A 21,195-nucleotide genomic window follows, 5' to 3' on the forward strand; every position below is an offset into this window, starting at 1 on the left:
CTCGTCCTTGTCATGTGGCCACTTTTTCTAAAAAGTCCAGGCATGCTCTCCCGCCGGAGCTTCTCCTGACCCACTTTCCCCTGCCCTCCAAAGCCACCTTTTTTCCCCACAACACACTGGGTACACTTCACTTAGAGCCTTTGTGACATTTCAGCAAAATGACTCTGTCTGTCCCCCTCACCAGCCTGTAAGCACCTGCAGGCAGGGCAGTGTCGGCACCTAGCGCAGCGTCCAGCGTGGAGCCTCCTCGCCCAGAGTTGGGCGGCAATAGATACAGTGGGATGAACTGAACCCCTGAACCTGTCCTTCCTCTTCCCCTGTGCTCACACCTCCTTCTCCCCGCCCCCCCTTGCTCAGGTGTGCTGTTTGCCCAGAAACCTGTGGTCCACCTCATCGCAGGATCCGCTCCCCAGAGCATCGGCAGCAGCGCCAGCAGCAGCAGCAGTTCTCACTGCTCGCCAAGTCCTACCTCGTCCCGGGGCACCCCAAGTGCAGAGCCCTCCACCAGCTGGTCCCTCTGAGGGGCAGGACCCGGCTCCCAACTCCCTCCACCCTCCCATTGAGAGTGGAGGAAGCTGATGCACAGCATTTACCTCATCTCATGGAGCCCACATCAAACACCATTTGGCCAGATGTCGAGAGTTTGGACCTGTCCATCTGTCCAGGCTCCATCAGGTCCTGCTGTACTCTAGAGGCAAGGAGAGGCTGGAGGGGCCTGACAGGGCAGCGTTGTCCAATCAGGGATTGTCCTGGAGAACTGGGCGGGGTCTGTGGGCGTCCAGCTTCCTCCAGGGCTCCCAGGCCACCTCCCAACCCCGGGCACAGTGTATTGACAATCTGTAAGCTGACACAGGGCTGGAGGCCCTCCACATCCCTTCCCCTTTAATTTATTTCCCTTCCCCTGCCTTCTGCCGTGACCCCAGGGTCACTGGTCTCTTCCCCTGCTCAGTCCCCCAATCTTTGACTCCAGTGTGGGGCTGCTAGGAGCCAAGAGCATGTCTTTGTGGCCCTTCTCTGCTGAGCATGGCATGGGGTCCTCCCAACCCACCTTGCCTCCCATGTTTGGTTCTTGGGGTGTGGGTCTCTCAAATTCAAGTCTTGAAGCAGTCCTCAGGGCCCCATATCCCCCTTTTAATGGTCCCAAGACAGGGTTCATGAGGGCAGTCCTCAGGACCCAGGGCCTGCTGGGCATCTGCTGAGGGAGAGGCAGAGCCTCAGGGGCTGCCCAGGCAGGCCCTGGCACCCACTCCACTGACCCTTTTCTGACCCTGCCAGACCTCACGCCCCCACTCATCCCTGTTGGCCAGCTCTCCCAGGAAACAGCCCACTTGTCCCTTGGGCCCCTCTTCTTCTCGTGGGGCCCAAACCTGCCAATGTCAGGTTCATTGAAATACCTCAGATTTGTAACTGTTGCTGTTTGATTCTTCAGGAAGTATCTGCATCTCTGAAATCTTTTTTATATGTGTTTGCTGACTTTTGTGTTTTTTTTTTACTTTAAAATTTTATTGTTGTTAATTGTAGCACCAAAGAAATGAAAGCAGACCACCCCCAAAGCCGAGCGAGTGATTTGGCGCCCCAGCCCCTCGGCCCTTCCCTAAGACCCCAGTGAGGGTGCGAGCGGGGCAGCAGGAGAGCTGACTCAGGGATCACAGTGGCGGGAGGAGGAGCGGAGAGGCCCGCCGTCACACAGCTTGGGTCGGGAAACCACACCGGTTCTCGAGACGGCCCTTGACCCAGTTCCCACCAGAGCAGGGCAGTCCCAAACCCCAGCGCCCAGCTCGCCAGGGTGGGGGCACGGCATCTTCCCTCACTCAACATTCCCACCTCAGGGCAGGAGTGGGCTGTGGAGGCCGTGGGCCTTAGAGAAGTCGAGCTGCCCCAGAGGGTGAGGAGATGCCGAAAGAGCTCTGTCTCTCCTCTTGGACTCTGGGGTGGAGTGGGCTGTGCCTGTGTCATAAAGAAGAGGTGATTCTCACACAAGGCTCACCTCTCAGTCGAGTAAGCTCCGCAGTGTTCAGTGGAAGTCCACCCGCTGTGACATCATCGTGCTGTGGCGGTGGGAGACCATGGTGGCACAAGCCCATACACAACTAACGCTCAGTCCGTCTAGGAAAGGAAAGGGAAATCGTACGCTTGAGCACGAAACACATACCTCAGCCCAGTGAGCTGCAGCTGCACTGACTGCATCTTCTCTCCCTTCCCTAGCCCTCCACACTGTCTCACACTCACACATACTCACATACACAGCCCCATCCATCGGGGGCTGACCCTCTCCTGGCCTCACCAGGCCGGCGCAGGGCCTGGCAGAGAAGGGCATCTGAGGTCTGTGTCAGGGAGGAGCCCAGTTGGCTGGCGCTGGGCCCACTTGAAGGCGTCGCAGACATTTGGCCAGTGTGTCTTTCTCAGGGCTTTGGTCACAAAGGATGGACTCTTCCCACCTGGAGGACACAGGGGTGGTGCACTGTGTCTTCCTGGTTATTGGATCCTCTCCCTTTCCTCAGGCAGCTTGCCCAGCTTGCCCTCTCAGCAAGCTCTCGCTGCCCTCAAGGGCAACAGCAGGGTCTCAGCCTGAAAGCCCGAGGGTGGGAGCGCAGGCAGGTGCCCCCAGAGTGGGGGCCTGGACCAAGAGGAGCTCTCCTGACGGTGCGGCCCTGAGGTCACATGGCAGCCATTGGCCAGGGCCGCTCCGTCCCCTCCCCCTCCCCATCTTACTTGTATTTAACCAGGAAAAAATGTGATAGCACATGGGTAGCCTAGGCAGTGGATAAATACCTCAGAAGTCCTCTTGCAGCAAGTGTCTGTATATGTTGTGGTCATTTTCTATCTTACATGTTCTCGAATGTTTATATTTCAATAAACCTCTACCTCTTCACACAAGCAGGTCTCGCGGGCGCTTTCAGTGACTCATTTGACGGTACTAGGGAAGAGGCGAGGACCTTCAGAATAAAAGGGGCTAAGTGAATTATTCCTCTGATCCCTTGATTTTTCCTAACCCTTCTCTTCTTCGCTGCTCACCCATCGTTTTCCCAAAGCGCTTATTCTCAGCCTGTCTTCTGTATTAGCCGGGCACCGCTGATATTGCATGATCACCGAAACGGACTCCCCTGGTGTCACGTCAGGGTCCCAGCAGGCACAGGGCCAGGGGTCTCCTCCATGAGCAAGCCCTCTTTGAGCTCCTGCTGAATAAGTACAGTACCCACGCTCACAGAGCTCACACTCTTGTCTGGGAGGCACACACGACTGTAGACAAAAACCGAGTCTTTAGAATACAGCATGACTGGGACCAGTGGGGTAGATAAATGCTGGAACAGCTCACTAGGGAATCTGGAAGGCTTCCCAGTGGCGGACATTTCAGCTAGAAGAATGAGGTGGCCAACTGGAGATGTGAGGAAGAGCAGAGGAAGTGATACATGTGGAAGCTCGGTGGCATCAAAGGACCTGGCATTGGGGAACTGTGGGCAGTGCCTAGGGTTGGGGGGTGCTGGAAAAAAGTGTTGCTGGGGCCAGGATGGAGCCCAGGCTAAGGAATTTGGGCACCATCCTCTGAGCATCGGGACCCTGCTGACATGTTTTAAGGAGGACATAGGCTTAGAAAGAGGCTTTTCTAGAAGGGTGATCTGGAGCTGGGAGACATTCTAGGCATGGACACCCTGGGACACTGCCACTGAAACAGGCCTATACCCAGACTGCTCAGCCTTTTTCTCTGCCACGATGCACATCATAGGGGCACAACCTGGTTTTGGCAAAACCAAAAGAAATGGGCAGAGAGGTAAAGCACTGGGTGGGTTTGTGATTGCCCCCCTCCATCCATAACAATATACACCTCGCTTGTCTGCAACCTCTGAGGCACGGGTGGGGGGGTTCCCTCTGCCATTTTGAAGTGCTAGAAATTGAGGGTGACACTGGGACAGTCGAACCTCTCACTGACTTTTTAAAATCTTTTGAAAGAAATAACCAACCCTTTAGTACTTTAATTACTAACCAATAGTTGGGATCACACGTCACAACCGCCTGTGACTCACCAGGGGGCTACCCCATGGAGATTCAGTGGGCCTGGTATAGGAGGAGGCCCAGAGATGAGGAGAAGCAGGGTCCAGAGACATTTGAGATAGAAGTATGGAGTGGATGTGAGGGGACGCTGAGGGAGAAGTGGCAGCTGAATAAGCCTCCTGATAGAGGTGGAGAATCTGCGAAGAACAAGGCACTGAGCCACTGCAATTCCATCCCACTCTAAATTAATAGAAAAAAATATAGGAGAATATCTGAGACCTCGAGAAAAGGAAGAATTCCTCAAACTAGACCCTCCGGAAAAAGTTCATCAAAAGATACCATAAGATAAGACAAACTGGGAGGAGATGCTTGTAACACACAACTAGTCAATTTCTTTTTTAAAAAAATGCTTATTGTTAAGACAAAAGCAAAAAGAAGGATTGAGGAGAGGGGGCAAAGTCATGAACAGGTGTTTTGCAGAAGAGGAAATAAAATGGTCCTCATTAGTAATCAGGGAAATGCACAAAAATCCATTCCACACCATCAGATTGGCACAAACTGTATTCTTAAAATACCAGGCCTTGGCGAGGATAGGGAGCAATGGGAACTCTCACAGATTGCTGAGGGGAGTGTAAATTAGCCTAACTCTGGAAAACACTTTGGCTGTACCTAGTAAAGTGGAACGTGCCCATGCCCTGGGGCCCAGCAATTCTGCTCCCAGGTTTGTACCCCAGAGGAACTCTGAACGTGTGCCCCAGGACATGGGATGGCACTGATGGTAATAAGGAGGCTGTGAAAATTACCAATTACTGAACACGTGTATGCCAGGTGTGGTTTAAGTTCTTTGCATGAATTAACTCGTTTGCTCCTCTACACATTTATATGAGTTTGGAGGCGCAGAGAGGTTGCGTAACTATCATGAGGTCCCAGAGCTGTGAGAAGAGCAGTCGGTGGCTACGGAGTCCAGAATCTGCCCTAACCACGAGCGAGGCAAAGCACTCTGTGCTCAGTGTCTCATTTAACACTGCACCCACAGACCTGTGAGGCAGTGTCTTTGTTCATTTTACAGATGAAGAAACTGAAGAGCAGAAATGTGCACGAGGTCACATACGTAGTGAATGGCAGGGCTGGGAACGGACTCTAACGCAGCTGTCCAACTGCTCCCGCAGATGCCTCTTTTCAGTTAGGGCAGGGGTAACCCAGCGCGGTTACGAGAGGGAAATAGAGGACGCGGGGAGGGGAGTCTGATTATCCCACGTCTCGGCTCTTGCCCCACCCGACCCCCCAAGCCTCGCACAGCAGTGGGGGTCCTCTGAGGGACCTGAGCATCTCCGGGACCAGCTTTCCCAGCCACTAGCCGCAGCTTCCCCCACCTCATTGGCCAGGGCTGGGCATGTGCCCTTCGCGCAGCCAATGGGGCGAGCGGGGGGTTGGGGGGCGGCTGGGAAGGGCCTGGGGCCGAGCGGCGCTTGGAGGGTCGGACTGGCGCCGACGGCGTCTCTGCCCGCCTCTCTGTGAAATGTGCCGGTTACTGCCCGGAAAGGAGGGGGAGTTGGTGGCTTGGGACTTATGAAAGAGAAGGTTTGTAATCACCACCGGAAGGAAGGGGAGAAGGAACCGACCAGACCAGCAGGACTGGGAAGAGTGGGAGCCCCCGCTGCGCTTGGAGACAGTGAGTACAAACCCTGTCAGCAGCTGGGACACAGGGACACACAAGAAGGCAAAGGGGTGGTGGGGTGGCCTCCTGTGCCAGGGGAACAAACCCGAGCCGGGTCTGAGATAAGCCAGTGGAGGGCAATGCTCTGCCTACCGGGAGAGCCTTTGGGACAGGGCGGGCAGCCATCTGGTTTGGAGGCATTCCCTCGTAAGGGACCCAAATCGCTCAGGCCCCTATGAGCAGACAGGAGGGGTATTTATTCTCCGACACCAGGGTATGTGGAGGAGCCCAAGGGCAATGGGACCTGGGGCTGGCCTCAGGAAGGGTCTGGAACCCAGAAGCCCTGCCCGTGGAAGGTATTCCTCACCTCCTGAAGACCAGCTCAGCCTGATGCCTGAGCTACAGAGCAAGGTGAGGTGACCATCCCAAAGGTCAAGTTTATGTCTTCTGCATGCATGAGACCCCCTGGGCTGAACCAAAATCTCTCCATCCCAATTTCACTTTCTGGGAATCGTCAGCTCCATTTGCTGTTAGTGAAATACACCTTTTTCCTCAGAGAAAAACAGGGCAGTTGACAGCTCCCCAGTTTTATGTGTCCAGTTTTCAGCCCTGGGAAGATTACTCTTTTGTCCGAAGTCCAGTGACCCCAGGAAGGAGACCATTGGTTCAGTTGGGTTCAGCACCCAGTGCTGGACCAATCAGTTGAGAACTTGGCAGCCCCCACAGTAGCCTGTATATGGGAGGGAGGAGGACGATGCTGGAGAAACAATCCCAAAGATGTTCTGTCCCATCACCCTGCCAGAGTCCCCCTCTGCAACACCCTGCTTCACTTAAGGCAGTAGATGGGGGAGCGTTCAGTGACAGCAGTGACAGCGTCGAGGATGGTTGGGGGGGTCATGTGGCCCAGCTGACAGAGCTCTGTAGGGGAGGAAGCACAGAGGAGGGTGGGGAGGGAAGTTCAGAGAAAGAACAATGGCCAGTTGACCTTGAGGGGGATGTCAACCCTGAGCCGGCCTGGCCTATGGCCATTGAAGATGGTCCTGCTCTCAAGCTCAGAATAGGCAGTGTGAAATGAGAAACCACCTTTCTGGGACAGGTTAGGGGACCAGGGGGCTTAGCTGCTGTTTTGCTGTGTGACCTAGGGCAAGTTACTCCCCTTCTCTGGGCAGTTTCCTGTCTGTGAAATGGAAACTGTAGAATGATTTGAATGAAGCTCAAGTAAATGAAAACTCACTTTGAAAAGCCTGAAGCCCAGTGCCTCAGGCCTTCACCAGTAAGACAGAGGGTCCCAGCCATCACTCTGCTGGCACTGGGGCAATGAGTGGGCCAACCAAGCCCCACAAGGACCCCAGCATCCCCAGTTGGCCACTCCCTGCCCAGCTCTACTCTGAGCCACAGGGTCCCCCTGGGAAAGAGAATCAGGAACCTTGTGCCGGCGTGAGCGTTTCAGGCCCCGGGGCAGGTGGGGGACAAGGACAGCCTCTTACTGCAGCCACCTACAATAGACCTGACAGAGACTTTGGCCTTGGGGGCTAAAGGCATAGCTACAGGGGCCTCCCCTCTCCCCAAGAGTCTTTGTCCCCGCTTGGTTTCCTGAGGCCTATCGATCCAGGCCCTCTGTGCCAGGACTGCCCGGCTCCCCGGGGCTGGGCCAGGGGCTGACCTCAATCTCTTGTGCTGCAGAGCAAGGCTGTGAATCTGTTCCCTCGTGGCTCTGGGCCTCAGTCTCCACGCCACCTTTCTTCCCCAGCCTTGGCCCTGCCCCTGGCTGCTTCTCAGATGCTCCTCTCCTCTGGTTCCAGGGCTGTGGCTACGATCTGGAAGCAGATGAGGCAGAGGCTGCCCCCCACAGAGGGCGCAGAGGCAGGGCAGGTACCAGATATGCGGTAGCTCCAGCTCTGCCAGGGAAGGGTGGGCAGCTGAGGAATCCAGGAGAACCAGCAAAGGTCCAAGCTGGAGGGACCCTTTGAGCCTCTGTTTCCCCCTCCAACTTGTGGTTGGGGAGACGAAGGCAGAGAGAGAAACTGGGACTTGGTCCCACAGGGATGCAGGGGTCACTCTGCCTGTCCCTCTGGAGAACCCCCAAATGCTACCTTCAGGAGTTGAGAGGCGGATGGAGGCTTCTGTCCTCCCGGCGCTGGAGCCCCTGATGCTCGGAGCTGCACCAGCTCCTGTTCCCTGTGGACACAGTTCCCAGCCTGAGGGTCCACTGATGGATCTGCCCCCCTTCCCTCGGGATCCCCAGAGAGCAGCTGAGGCAAAAGACAGGATTCCCCACCCCATCCAACTCCTCCACGCAGGGTCATAAAGATGAGGCCCTTGGTCGGAGTGAAATAGGATCCAAGCACTAACAGTATTCAAGCTCCTGGTCGTGGGCATTGCCACACTGTCTATGACTGATGGCTGCACATTATATCAAATTGTTTCCTGAACTTAATAAGAAGTGCAGACAATGCCTTGTTGGTGGAACAATGGATAGACTTTGTGACTGAAGCCCCATACACAGTTGGTCTTGGGCACATCTCTCTGCTTTTATGGCTTTAATACTGACTCACCTAAACTGGACCCCAGGTATCAGGAAGCTTAGGGGGACTGGAAACAGGCACTGTGCTCCATGCACTGTCTTGTGTAATCCTCACATCTTCCTTTGAGGTAGGTACTGTCAGTACCCCCATTTTTCAGATGAGGAAACTGAGGCTTAGAGAAGGCAGACTTGCTCATGCTCACCTAGTTGGTTGGTGGAGAAGCTGACTCGAGCACAGGACTTTTCAGCTCTGAAGGCCACTCTCCTTCAATCTCTGATGCCAGGCCCAGGAACCCAGACATCCTGACTCCCTGTGCCCCCAGAACCCACCTAGCCACGCTCTCTCCTGCTTCTTCCCCTAGATTCCCCTCTTCAGAGAGGAGAAGGCAGACAGGGCGATACATCAGGCCCCAGGCCCATCACTATCCCCCGAGGGGATGAGAGGGCTCACTTAACAGCATGTCCCCAAACGCCCCCTGCCACCTGCCCCAGATTCTCAGGGGCAGGGGAGGAGCTGTGGGGCCTGGTGAGCATCTCTGTGAGGGAGGGGGTTTCTCCCCCCGAGCCCCTCAGATCCGGGTGCCCCTCACCCACCATGGTCCTCACTTTCCCATCAGCTCCTGCTCCAGCCTCAGCTTCTCAGCAAGGCTCTCTGCCACCTTGAGGGGGAGGGGGGAGAGACAGTGAGCACGTTCGAGGGCTTCAGCCCTGTCGGAAAGGGGGCAGTGAGGGCTTGGGAGGGACTTGACTAGGGAGTCGAGGAAGGGAAAGCCAGTGGCCACAGTGTGACCAGGAATGGGCAGGGGAGACTGTGGGTCCCTCGTTGGGCATGCAGGCCTGGCAGTGGCACAGAGGTGGGGGTGAGTTGAGCCCCTGATTCTGGGCACCCTCCAGGGCCAGCTGCTGAGCCTCCAGCTCTGAGGCTTGAGCTTTCAGCACATCCCAGGCTTTCTCGAGCTTAGGCCGCATCTGGGTCAGCTTGGAGCCCACCTCCTGCAGCGAAGTCTGCAGGAACTGGGGGTGAGGGGTCGGTCGTTGGCTCCTATCTCAATCTGGTGCTTCCCCAAGGACATCACCTCACTCCATTCTCACAGGGGGCTGCCTGGGACTACGCCTTGACCCAAAGAAGGGACAGATGCCTATCAGGTGCTGGGAGAAGCTGATGGAACAGCACTAGGGGGAAGGAGCAAGGTGGCCTCTTTCTTCCCCTCCTAATTTTTAGGTGACTAAAAATTTCCCTGAGTCCAAAAATCCTGATGGGTGAAACTCCCTCAGTGCTCCCTGTATGACTAATTTCTTCTAGCCTGAGAGCTTCCTGAGGGCAGGCCCCGGTCTCCAAATCCCCCTCTGTCTCCAGATCCTCCCCTCTCTCCCTGCGCTGGGTCCCTGTGCACCAGGCTGGGCCCACAGAGCCTTGACCGTGATGCACTTGCTTTGTGTTGACTGGTGAGCCCACCCTGCCAAGGAGTGAGTGCCTGGTCCCCACCCAGGGCCACCCCGAGACCATGCAAGAGCAGGGCAGCCTGGGGTCCAGCCTGCAGTGGGTCTAGGCTCAGCTCTTGGCCCTCGGAGGAGACATCCTGATCCCGATTCACTGGTTCCAACAAGCTTTCCCCTCCCCGCCTCCTGAGTTCACCCTACCTTCACCTCTCCAGGTGGCCTCGGCCTCAGTTTCCTGGTCACAAGGACCCAGCGTGGTCTTAGAGGGCCCGGTCCACACAGCTGCATCCTCTGCCTGGGAGGCCCTGTCCCCAGCCCTGAGGGAGGGCAGCCAGGACCAACCCAGGCCAGATCTCACCTCCCAGTGGGGCTGCAGTGACTCTTCCCCCACCTGCTCCCAAGCTTTCCCCTCTGCCACTGGGGAGGGGGGTGCCCTGGACACTCCTTGGGTTTCTTTGCAGGCCTCGGCTCTGGCAGCACCTGGGGCAGGCCTTGCCCACATCCCATTCTGAATGTCATTAGCCCAACCAAGGACAGTGGGCCACTCCACTGGGACACAGGCCCTAAAGATCTGGAGAGTATGACCCAGGGACAGCAACCTAATGGGTAAACCAAATAGGGTCATAGTATCACTGAGGGTCAAGAACCCTTCCTGAGTCCTACTGACACTAGTCCCAGTGCACAGATGGGGACCTCAGAGTCAGCAGAGGGTTTGTCCAAGGCCACCTGGCCACAACCCCATCTCTGTGTTCTTGGAAACCCTGCTGCCTGAGAGGCCCAGGGAGGATTCCACAGAGGCCTCCCCTGCAGACTGGGACTGGAGGCTGAGAGGAGTGGGCTTGGCTGGTGCCCACTCAGTAAATGCCAGTCTGGTCCCCAGAGAGAAGCCAAGCTGGGCCCAGACCTCCACAGGGGGCTGGGGATGGGGTGGAGCCCACCTTGCATGCACAGACTGACTCATAGCCTGCCTGGGGCCTCTGCCAGGGCCCGCACCTGTGGGAAGAGGGAGGGTGCCTAGGACTCAGGAACACCTGGGCGGCTGGCCTTCCTTCTCAGCCGCTGGACTGTCCAGGTTCTCGTGTCCCTGTCCTGGTGTGTGGGCAGGCCCGGGCCACACTCACCCGAGGGCACTGACCCTTGCCCCTAGTAGCTCATGCTGCAGGTTCAGGTGCCAGCTGCACCCTGAGTCCTGCTCCTACCCCCAGGCATCCAGCTCAGACTGGAGTGAGAGGCCCTTGTCCATTTGTGGACAGAAGGGCTGCCTTAGCCCAAGAGGCCCCACACCCTGGACCTGAGCCCCCAGGTACTACAGGGGCCAGGACAGGGAGTTTGGGACCCATTATACAGACAGGGAAGCTGAGGCCCCATGAGGGGAAGGGGCTAGTGCCTGTGACAGAGCCTGGGCTGCTTACTTTTTTGCACTAGGTCCCTGGTTTCAGGCTTGGGGAAGACTCTAGGGTCATCAGGTAGGGCTTCTACCCCAGGTGGGCCCCAACTCCCCCCACCCCAGGCAGCCCCTAGCTCCTCCCACCTCCCACCTCTGGATCCTGGCAGTCATCTGGTTGTTTTTCCTCTCCAGAGCCTGCGTCTTGCTCCTGTCACTGGCCAGGGCCAGGCAGTGAAGCACAGATTGCAGCCCCATCTGTGGGGAGCCCCACCCCCATCCTCTCATGCCCACAGACACCCCCACACAGGCTCTTGAGTCTGGGCAGGGCCCGGCCTGCAGAGAGGAGCCCGATTTCCAGCCTGGATCCCAGTCTGCCTCCCTCACCCGAGGTGCCTGGGGGCTCACTGAGCGACCCCTCCCTTGGACACTCCAGCCCCTCTGCAGCTGTGCCAGGGTCCTGGGATTAAGGGAAGGGAAAAACAAGACAAAGAACAGCTGGGTTCCCAAGATCCCAAGTCACACCCAACCCACCCAACAAGAAGGTAGCGGGAAGCAAATTGGAGGGTGTTGTGGGTTGAACTGTGTCCCCCACAAAAAAAGGTATGTTTGCATTCTAACCTCCAGTACCCCAGAATGGGACTTTATTTGGAGACAGGGTCTTTACAGAAGTAAATTTAAAATGAGCTCATTAGAGTGGGCCCTAATTCAGTGTAACTGGTGTCTTTATAAATAGGGGAAATTTGAACACAGAAACATACACACAGGGAGAGTCCTCTGTGAATATGAAGGCAGAGAATGGGGTGATGCGAATGTCCAAGACTGTCAGCAACCACCAGAAGCTGGGGGAGAGGCAGCCCTCAGAAGGAACCAACCCTGCTGACATTTTGATCTCGGACTCCAGCCTCCAGAACTTAGAGACAGTAAGTTTCTGTTGGTTAAGCCCCCCATTCTGTGGTCCTTGGTTATGGCAGCCCTAGCAAACTAACACAGACGGTGAATGAGATCAAACCGCCATGGCAGCTCTTTGGCCCCAAAGGGACCCTGATTCGGAAGGGAGACTTTTGCCTCAAAGCGGCCAGGCTTGCAGCAGCATGAAGTGTGTAACAGTAGCAGCTAACATTTCATGACTACGTGCCACGTGTCCAGCATAGCACTGAGCTGCTTACATGCTTGTCCAGTTTAACCCTCACAGCCAGCTGCTGGGGGAGGAAAGCTGTTACTGTTCTTGGTTTTTACAGATGAGGGCCAGAGAAATGGAGTAATTTGACCAAGGGCACACAGCTAGTATAATGTGGAGTCAGTGGTCAGGCTCCAGAGCCCACAGTCTTAACCACTATTTTGGGTACAGTGAAGCCCACAGAATCCTGGGATTGAAGAGGAAGACAGACTGAGGTAGAGACCCAGAGAGGGTCAGGGTGGAAGGAGCCTGAGGTGGGGGATGGGACTAGAGGTGCAGAGTGCTGAAGGCCCTGGGTGCCCCTCGTGTCCCCTGCAGCCGGATGTTGATGCAGCATCAGACCCTGTCCGGCTGCTGCCCCCTCTCCCTGCTGTGTTTGGCCTATTGGCTGCTCTACACAGGACCCCTGCCCATGATGCAGGGCCAACTTCTAGGTCACCTTCCCTGGACAAGCACAGGGCCTGGGGCACCCATTCACTCACAGGTGAGTCCTAGTCCTGGGAGGAGCTCCCAGGGACTGGAAAGAGGGAGACAGGGCAGGGCAGTCCCTGAGGGGCACGGAGCTGGGAGACCCTAGAGCTGGGGCTCACATCTGCACTGGTTATGGGCCAACTGCATGGTGTTTGCATAGGGCTCCCCTGGCACCACCTCCTGCCTTCCCGGAGCCTGAATCTGACCAGAGGGCCTGGCCCTTGGTCACTGAGTTCCCTACCTTCTCGCTGACATGATCCACTGCACATCCCATAAAGAACAGAGTCCCTTCAGGCCCCAGGGAGACAATCTCCAACCCTTAAGAGTCTGGGTTGAGAAACAGACAAAAACTGAGATTTTTTTCTGTACAAATGTGCAGTTGCAGACTGTTACTGCAAATTTGCTTCCTTGAGGAAATAACAGCCCTCTCAGAGCCCAGCTCTGGACCCCAGTTTGAGGTTCACCAGTTTAGACCAACTCCACCTTCTATGAGGCCTGGGCCAGCTAAGCACTGCTGCTGAAACCCCTCTCCCTGTGCTTCCAGCCATAGCAACAGATCACCTCTGGTTGGGGTCCTGCTGCACAGCGTGGATCCCATCCAGGTCCTTACAGCTCTCCACCCCTGTGGCTCTGAGCCATCTCCTCGGTGTCTGTATCTATTTCTCTGTGTCTCTGTGTGGGCACATCTGGGAGCATGCGCACGTGTCTCTGGGTGAGTGTTTGATGTATATCTTGGTGTGTGTGTGTGTCCAACTGTCTGTCTGCCCGTGCACGCAGGCATTTGGCCAGGAGACTAAGGGAGGGTGCTGGCCAGCAGGAGGCTTCCTCCAGGAGGAGCTAGAGGTGAAGTTGGATGGACAGGGCCTGGGACCCCCGAGCCCTTGCTGTGGCCCCCACACTTCACAGCAACTCCTCACCTCCTCCACTTCTCATTTGGGTCAGGGACTATTCACAACACCCCCGCCTCCATGCCTCTCTTCTCTGGGCCTTTGCATGAGCTCTTCCCTCTTGTTGAAATGCCCTTTTTTCTTTTGTTCCTTGAAGATGCCTGTTCATCCCTCAGTGAAAATTTCGAGGCTCAGAAGCCCCCTCTCTGGGGAGGACTTCGCTATCTGCCGCCCCGCCCATAGCTTTTATAGTGCCTCTCCCCTCACTAGGCACATTAAATTATAATCGCCTGCTTGATTCTCCCCCCCCCCACACCCCCAATACCAGAAGCATTTGGGGACAGGGAGTGGTCTACTCCTACTTTGGTTCTACTGTGTACAGAAGAGGGCCAGACATGTAGTTGGTGGTTTGTAAATGCCTGCTGAATGAATGAATGGAGAATGACGGAGTATGATGAGGAAGAGGCAGAAGGGAAAGAAGTGGAGGACAAAGCCGGGACATCCCAAGAAGGGGGAAGATTCATTGGCATGTAGGAGGAAGGACAGGGCGGTGGGGAAGAGAACGGGGAGGGAGAGGAAAGGGGTGGACAGAATGCACCGACCTGGGGAGCTCAGGCCTCATTCTGCTTCTGAAGTCTCTGTACTTCCTCTGAATTTCAGAGTAACTGCTACCTGGTGCCAGCATGCCTTCCAGTACTCAGCCACCTTCTCATGAAGCCTGGGATGTGATTCCTTCTCCTCCAGCTCTTTCCTGAGGGGCACTGGTACCTCGTGGATCTTGAATGTGCTACTAGAAATGGGGTGGTCTGGGCACAGCATGAACCTCAGATCACCCACACCTTGTTTTCATACATTTTCAGTGATTCCTTTCCAAGTTGCATGGGTGTCCTCACTATGTCCTGATGGCAGGGATGGGGACTGGGACAGAGAACGCTCCTTCATGGCTCCCTGTACACATAAAACCCTCTGTCCTGAGCACTTCCACTCCCAAGCATCCTGACTTGAGCTCAGCAGCTAAGGTTATCTCACCTCCCCTGAGCCTGACCCTGGGCCAGCAGGAGGGGCTCAGCCACGTGTAGGGGAGACAGGACGTGTTGAAGCTGACATATTTCCCACATGCTCCCATAAATGAGCCAGAATGTGACAACCAGGAGTGTTGATACCTGGGGAAGGGAGTCTGGCCTTGGCCACATGATTTAGGGATTGGAGTTCTGGGCTCCTCTCCTTTACCGGCTGTGACAGAGGCTGGCCCACCTCCTGCCCACAGGCCATCTCCCCCAGTGTGAGAACGCGACCCCCCATCCCAGCCCAGCTTGAGCACTGAGGGGTGGGCCCGAGCAGCCATTTACCAGGGCTCCTGGCCCAGGGCTGCCCTCAGCGCTGCTGGCAGCACCGACTTTTCCCCGGGCAGCCAGACGCGCTCTGCCTTCAGGGCCTGCACGTGGTGCTCCAACACCGTCTTTTCTCCTTGCAGCTGCTGCAGCTGCTCCAAGCAGGCCCCTAGCTGCTGGTGGCTCTGGCCCAGCTCTTCTGAGTCTCTTGTTCACCTGTGAAGACCCCGCTCCATCCTGAGCCATGGCTCCGCCTCCCCTGGCTGGGATCTGTCTGCTTGAGCTAGCCCGTGGGTCTTTACCCACGCAGCTCCCTCCTCCCGAGTTCCTGACCTCCGCATCCTCTGGGAGTCAACCCTTCCAGGAGCCCTTCTCTGACCACCCCAGCCCACAGAGGCTTCTCAGAACTCCAGGCTTCAACTCTGGACCAAATGATTTGAGGCTGGACAGTCCCTGGCTTCCCACCAGCAGAGGGTGCTGTTTTGGTGAACAAGGATGTGAACTGTGCTCACTGGAGTTGGGCTGTGTGGGGCCCTGCTCCAAGCTGTCCCTCCTGGTCGTTCTCTTTTCCATGGTGTCCTTAGGGCCACTCAACCTCAGAATCCCCCAAGGACAGGGCCCAGGTTCCCCTGCTTCTCTGCTCCCTGGCACAGGTGGGCATAGCCTGGCTCACTTGGTACCCTGGGTTCCCTGCAGGGCTGACCATTTCCCTGTCTTGACCCACCTGGGTGAGCATCAGCAGCCGTTCCTGCAGGAAGGTTGTATCCTGAGCCTGTTCAGGGGTCTCAGCTACCCCCATCGAGAATCCATCTGGGTCCTGAAGTGCCTGGGCCCTGTTGCCATCCCAACTCTGCTCCTGGCCTTGCAGGCCTGGCACCAGCATCTCCTGCAGGTACACTCAGTCTAGGGGGCTCCTCCTAATCTTCAGACCACACTGTTATGACCCTGAACAAGCTTTTCCCTACCATCCGGACTGTTTTCCCATCTGAACCGTGAGAGGAGTCAGCTGGATGATCGCAGGGTCTTTCCAAATGTTTGGGAGAGGGGCGTCCCTCTTGGGCGGAACAGAAGCCCCTGCACTGGCCTCCTTCCCCAGCTACTGCTCCAAGAATGAAGACCTGGGAATGAAGTATACGGAGGGCCGAATGCGCGGGAGGGCCAGTGTTCAGGGCCCTGCCAGGCACCCACTTGGATGGGGGGCTCTGGTCATCCCTACCTCAGGGGGCCCCAGGCTGAGCTCTGGGCCAAGGGACTCTTGGCCCATCTGGTCCAAACACTGCTGGGCCTTTTCCACTTCTGTCTGCAGTAAGTAGCAGGATCATGGGGGCAGAAGGGACTGTCTGCCTGTCCTGTGTCACTCTGCCCCTCCCCCATCTCTGAGCACCCTCACTTGTCTTCTGCATCCTGGTCTGGCCTCCTCCACTCCGTCTGTCTCTGGGATCCCCACAGCCTCTCCTGCTCCAGGCGGGCCACAGAGCATTCCACCTGCTGCAGGGAGGGCTGAAGGCAGCACAAGCCCCTGGAGAGGGCTGGCCCAGCTTCACAACACACATCCCCCACCCCCGGCAGGGCAGCGTCTGCAGCCCCTGATAAAGCAGGCTCACTCCACAAGGCCCTGCCTGCTCCACCAGCTGTGATAAGCCCAGCTGGGGGCCCAGCATGGACCTGTGCCCTGGCTTGTACACAAGGAACTGTGCCGTGCAGCTCTGAGAGCTGCACAGCTGTTATCACTACTGGCTCCAGATGTGAAACCCTCCACCTCCAGCTAGACACAAGACACATCACCTTCTCCAGCCCAGCTCCTGATGGCTTTGGAGCTCCAGCAAGAGTACAGGGGCTGGGGGCTTCCCTGGTGGCGCAGTGGTTGAGAGTCCGCCTGCCGATGCAGGGGACGCCCGTTCGTGCCCCGGTTCGGGAAGATCCCACATCCCGCGGAGCGGCTGGGCCCGTGGGCCGTGTCCGCTGAGCCTGCACGTCCAGAGCCTGTGCTCCGCAAAAAAGAGTACAGGGGCTGGGACTTCCCTGGTGGTGCAGTGGTTAAGAATCCTCCTGCCAATGCAGGGGACACAGCAGGTTCAAGCCCTGGTCCGGGAAGATCCCACATGCTGTGGAGTAACTAAGCCCGTGTGCCACAACTACTGAAGCCCGTGTGCCTAGAGCCCGTGCTCTGCAGCAAGAGAAGCCACCGCAGTGAGAAGTTGGCGCGCTACAACGAAGAGTAGCCCCCACTGGCCGCAACTAGAGAAAGCGCGCCGGCAGCAACGAAGACCCAACACAGCCAAAAATAAATAAATAAATATATTTAAAAAAAAACAACCAAAAAAAGAGTACAGGGGCTGCTGTTGTGGAATGCTGGAGAGTGGGCAGGCGTGTCAACTGGGTTCCCAGGGTCCTCTCTGGCTGGTAGGGAGCAGTGGCTCTAGGAGGGTCAGCTGTGGGCTGAGACCACCAGGTCACATAAAGGCTTAGGTATCTAGGCCATCACGGGATAGCACTGTCCACACTCTCACATGCGGCAGGGGTGCGGGGTACCTCCCCTAGAAGCCTCAGTGTGCATGACCCTCTCTCCCTCCCTGGGGACTGAAGCTTCACCAGGGGTGACTGGGCTTCTGAGGAAACTCTTCTGTCCACTGAGCTAAAACCAGCCACCTCGTTCCCTCTTATTCTACCTGGGAGGGGAAGCGCAGAGGTTCCCTGGTCCTTCCTTTGCTTCTATCCACTGCTCCCAGCCACACCAGGCAACGCACTGCACACCTCCAGGGGGTGCCATTCACAGAGATGACACTTTCAACATGGTAGCCCTGCCGGGGACTCAATTTCCCTCTGTCTCCTTTGGATGCCCCAGGCCCTGACAAGCCGTCTTCCTGAGAATATGACACCAGATATGGGCATCAGCCCTGAGCTTTCTGGGGTTTTCAGTCTAGTAAGGGGAACTTGCTAGCTCAGGGGACCTCCCTGGGGCTGTGGACAAGCAAGGAAGACCACGGGGAGAGGACCAGAGCCTCACTTTCTGCTTCGGAGCCAGCAGCTCACACTGGGTCCTGCCGAGTCCCAGCCCGCGTTCCCGCTTCTGCAGCACCTGTGCTTGCTCAGACAGGGCCTCCAGTGCTGCCCGCAGGCGGCCAGCCAGCTCAGCCCGCTGCCACCTGCTCTCTGCCAGCCACACCCGCAGGCTCTTCTCTGACCACTCCCAGTCTCCCTCAGAGGCCCTGTCAGAGCACCTGCCAGGAAAAGAGCAGTCAGGCTTCGGCCCAGGCCCCAGGGACTGCCGTGACCAGCTTCCCCACACTCACCTGCATCCTTCAGTGGGGCTCAGTGGGTGAGCACAGTCCAGTAGCTAGGGGTGATGGGAGTGCCGGGAACAGCAGGCAGCACGAGGCGTCAGGCCCGTGGGGCTCTGACTCAGTGGGTCCTGACAGCAGAATAGAGGGGATACCCTGGAGCTGGGGCACGCCTGCCTTCCCAGAGCACCAGCCTCTGAGGCCTCGCCTCAGATGTGGAAACAGGCCCTGGGGCTGAATGGGCACTTAAACCCTTCAACCCCAAACTTTCGCCCAGGATTCTCCCTGGTGATTCAGATTTCAAATAAACACTAGCCTCAACCTCGCTAAATAGTTCTCAGTTCCAACAGATTCCATGATCTGTGGGTGCTATGGCCCAGCTACTTGCTGAACAAACACGGGTTCATTTGATCCTCCCGGGTTTGGGGTGGGGGGACTGAAGCTCAGAGGGGAAATCAGTTGCCCCGAGTCACGCAGGTAGTCAGTGCACTGCAAACTGGGCCCACATTCCTCCATCCTGCTGCTCTCCTTCCCATTGTGGGAGCCTAGAAATGGCCAGGGCCAGGGAACATCTGGGGAGACACTGTATTTTAGCTCTGCCGTAGGGGGTCAGAAGCCCTCAAATCAAGTCACTGCTCCAGTACCTCTCCGGCTTTCAGAGCTTCAGCTGTAAGGTGGGGGCCCTGACCCGTAACTGACCTGCCTACTCCTCACATTCCCAGACCCGTCCCTGCTCAGGATTGTAGCACCACCCACCAGGCCCTCTCCCTTCTGGACACCTTGACACTCTTCTCCCCTGACTCCAGGCTCAGGTTACTGTAGCTCCCTCCTGAGCTGTCTCCCTCCATTTCACCAACACACAAGGCCTCTCCAAAATGGACCATGAGGACCAGTCCCTGCCCCCCTCCTTCCACACCCTGCATAGCACCCACAACTTCACACTGGCTGGGTGCTCTGTCTTTCCCACTTAGAGGCAGGGGCTCGCTATGGGCAGCCCCCAGCTCTTACTGAGACCCTGAGCTTTCCTGGCTTGATTTGTGGGGGGCGGTCATGGTCTACTGGAGTGGGGAGTGGTACAGGTCAGGCTGTTGAGCTTGTGGAGCCAGCGCTGAGGGAAGCACAGCCACCAAGTGCTGTGGCAACAGAGAGAAGGGAGTCTGACCCTTCCTTGGGGCTCCCAGAAAGGTTTTCCAGGGTGACCCTTGGGCTAAGGCCTGAAGGTGAATTAACTGCCCCGGAAAGGGCAAAGATGGATGTGGCAGATAGAAGAGAGCAAGGGCAGGAGGACAAGGAGGGGATCAGAGGAGGTGGGGCCTGGGGGGAGAGGTGAGCTGAGACAAGAGCACAGGGGGGCAAAAGGGAGATCAAGGGGGCCATAATTGCTGTGGGGCTCAGGTGGCAGGGCACAGGGCAGAGGCATCTCCTTGGTGTCCTCAACCAGCACAGAAAAGACTTGGTGGGCACATGGGTTGAGGCCCAGAGAAAGAGCGTGGACCTGAGGGGCAGAAGATGTGGATCAAACCTTCTCTGAAGGTGGTCCAGGTCCCTGACCTCCCCAGCCACCAGTTGCCAAGGTCTCAGCCATCCAGCACTGGAGGAATGAGGGAGGTGGGGGAGTTATCCATACTTCACTTTTCCCAAGTGCCTCTCCTTCTTCAAGGTGTGAGTTCTTTTAGGAACAAAGAGACAAAAGAATGAGGCTCTAAGGTAGAATTTCAGGCAGGACAGCTGCTGGACTGAAGATTTTAGAGGGGGAGCTGGGAGATGGCGCCTATCCTACTTCTAAAAAAGAAAGCTCTGCTTCTTTACTGGGGGGCGGGGACTCCTGTGTTCTCGATGGTGGGCTAGCGGTAAAAGGGCTCGACTTACCCCCTCAGAGCCTGGCGCCCAGGTCAGGGCTAGGGACAGGAGCCTCTCTGAGCTCCTCCACCGTCAGCTGCTGACGCGATCGCGGCTTCCAGGAGCCATGGAAACTGCGGACAACACCAAGCGGTGGGAGGAAAAGATACCAGAGTCCTCCCACCTCGTCTGAGTGGATGAAACCCTTAGATGAAACTCGGCTGGTATGGCTGCGGGCCATAGGCCAAGCTTTGCGGCCCAGGAAAGAATGGCAACTCAGAAGCTCCGACCCCTGAGGCAGGAGCCTAAAGGGGCGGGATCTAGGGGCGCAGACAGCCGGGCTCTTGGTCATCAACTGCACACTAGAAGCGGCTGCTGAATTTCTATACTGGGGGGGAATGGGTGCATTTGGTTGGAGGGGGACCTGGAGCCGGTTTTGAGGCTGCAGTAGTGTAGCAAGCATCCCGTTTTTACTTAACTTCTGTTGTTTACTTCCGATAGGGGTGGTGGAACTAACGGAGATTTTGGGGGTACCAAGCACCCGCTCAAGCCACGCCGTCAGACCCCAGTTTAAGGGGGAGCCAGAGCCTAGAGACTGGAGAGCCCTCCCTAACTCCCGAGGGGACGGCTCCGCTCCGACAGCGCGGCTCCGCTCCGACAGCGCCTGGGTGGCTGGGAGGTGACAACTCGCGACAGGGGCGTGCCCATCCTCATTGGGGAGGGGCCGGGGCGGGGCCGGGGAGAGGGATGGCTGGCGGCCAGGCCCCGCGGTGCTGTCCCGGGGAGGGGTGGGGTCTGGAGGGATGCTCTGTCCCTGGCGTGGCGCGGGGGCAGTTAGAGGACGCTCCCACCCGCTTTGCTGAGCGACGCCAACTAGAGCCCGGGGGCGGGGAGTGTGGGGACCTCACAAACAGTGAAGTCTTCCAAAGGACCCAACCTCGGTTTTCGCATCTGGAAACAGAGCCTCGTTATTCCGCTCTGCCCACGCGCGGGGTAAGCAGGTGGGCGGGGCTTTGGTGAGCCCACGCTCGCGGCCCGGGCAAAGGGGTCGCCGAGTGACTCCGGGGAGAAATGGCAGCCGGGTCAGCCCGCGGCGGGGCACAGGTATTTTGTTTGGCGGAGGTTACAAACTGAGAAACAATGCTGGTCCGCTTAGTGCCGTCCTCCAAGGATGCTCAAGGAAAAGGCGACACCCCTCCCTTTCTTCCAGA

The 21,195-nt window shown here is 57.1% G+C and overlaps 1 protein-coding gene and 2 long non-coding RNA genes across 6 annotated transcripts in view; 2 read left to right on the forward strand and 1 right to left on the reverse strand.

The window, feature by feature from the left end:
• ARID3B (AT-rich interaction domain 3B) overlaps nt 1-2,860 on the forward strand; it is a 53,616-nt gene extending 50,756 nt beyond the window's left edge. For both annotated transcript variants that reach the window (XM_082616701.1, XM_082616700.1), the window contains exon 9: nt 358-2,860. In XM_082616701.1, the coding sequence (XP_082472827.1) occupies nt 358-521 (164 nt within the window). In that variant the 3' untranslated portion in view covers nt 522-2,860. The remainder of the gene's footprint in view (nt 1-357) is intronic.
• A 2,574-nt stretch (nt 2,861-5,434) lies between these two features.
• Nucleotides 5,435-16,663, forward strand: LOC309801765. 3 transcript variants are annotated; one of them, XR_014293640.1, is made up of 4 exons: nt 5,435-5,662; nt 11,732-11,918; nt 14,194-14,297; nt 15,008-16,663. It is a non-coding gene; the product is annotated as an uncharacterized lncRNA (long non-coding RNA). The 3 variants fall into 3 exon arrangements; XR_014293641.1 differs by lacking the exon at nt 15,008-16,663 and adding an exon at nt 9,266-9,362 and having other exon boundaries at nt 14,194-14,403; XR_014293642.1 differs by lacking the exon at nt 15,008-16,663 and having other exon boundaries at nt 14,194-14,403.
• A 1,271-nt stretch (nt 16,664-17,934) lies between these two features.
• Nucleotides 17,935-20,084, reverse strand: LOC309801766. Its single transcript, XR_014293643.1, has 3 exons — nt 20,015-20,084; nt 18,158-18,276; nt 17,935-18,085 (listed from the first exon to the last, which is right to left on the reverse strand). It is a non-coding gene; the product is annotated as an uncharacterized lncRNA (long non-coding RNA).
• Nucleotides 20,085-21,195: the final 1,111 nt, after the last annotated feature.

Source organism: Mesoplodon mirus (genome assembly GCF_964341445.2).
Source record: "Mesoplodon mirus genome assembly, chromosome: 4".
Taxonomy (NCBI): Eukaryota; Metazoa; Chordata; class Mammalia; order Artiodactyla; family Ziphiidae; genus Mesoplodon; species Mesoplodon mirus.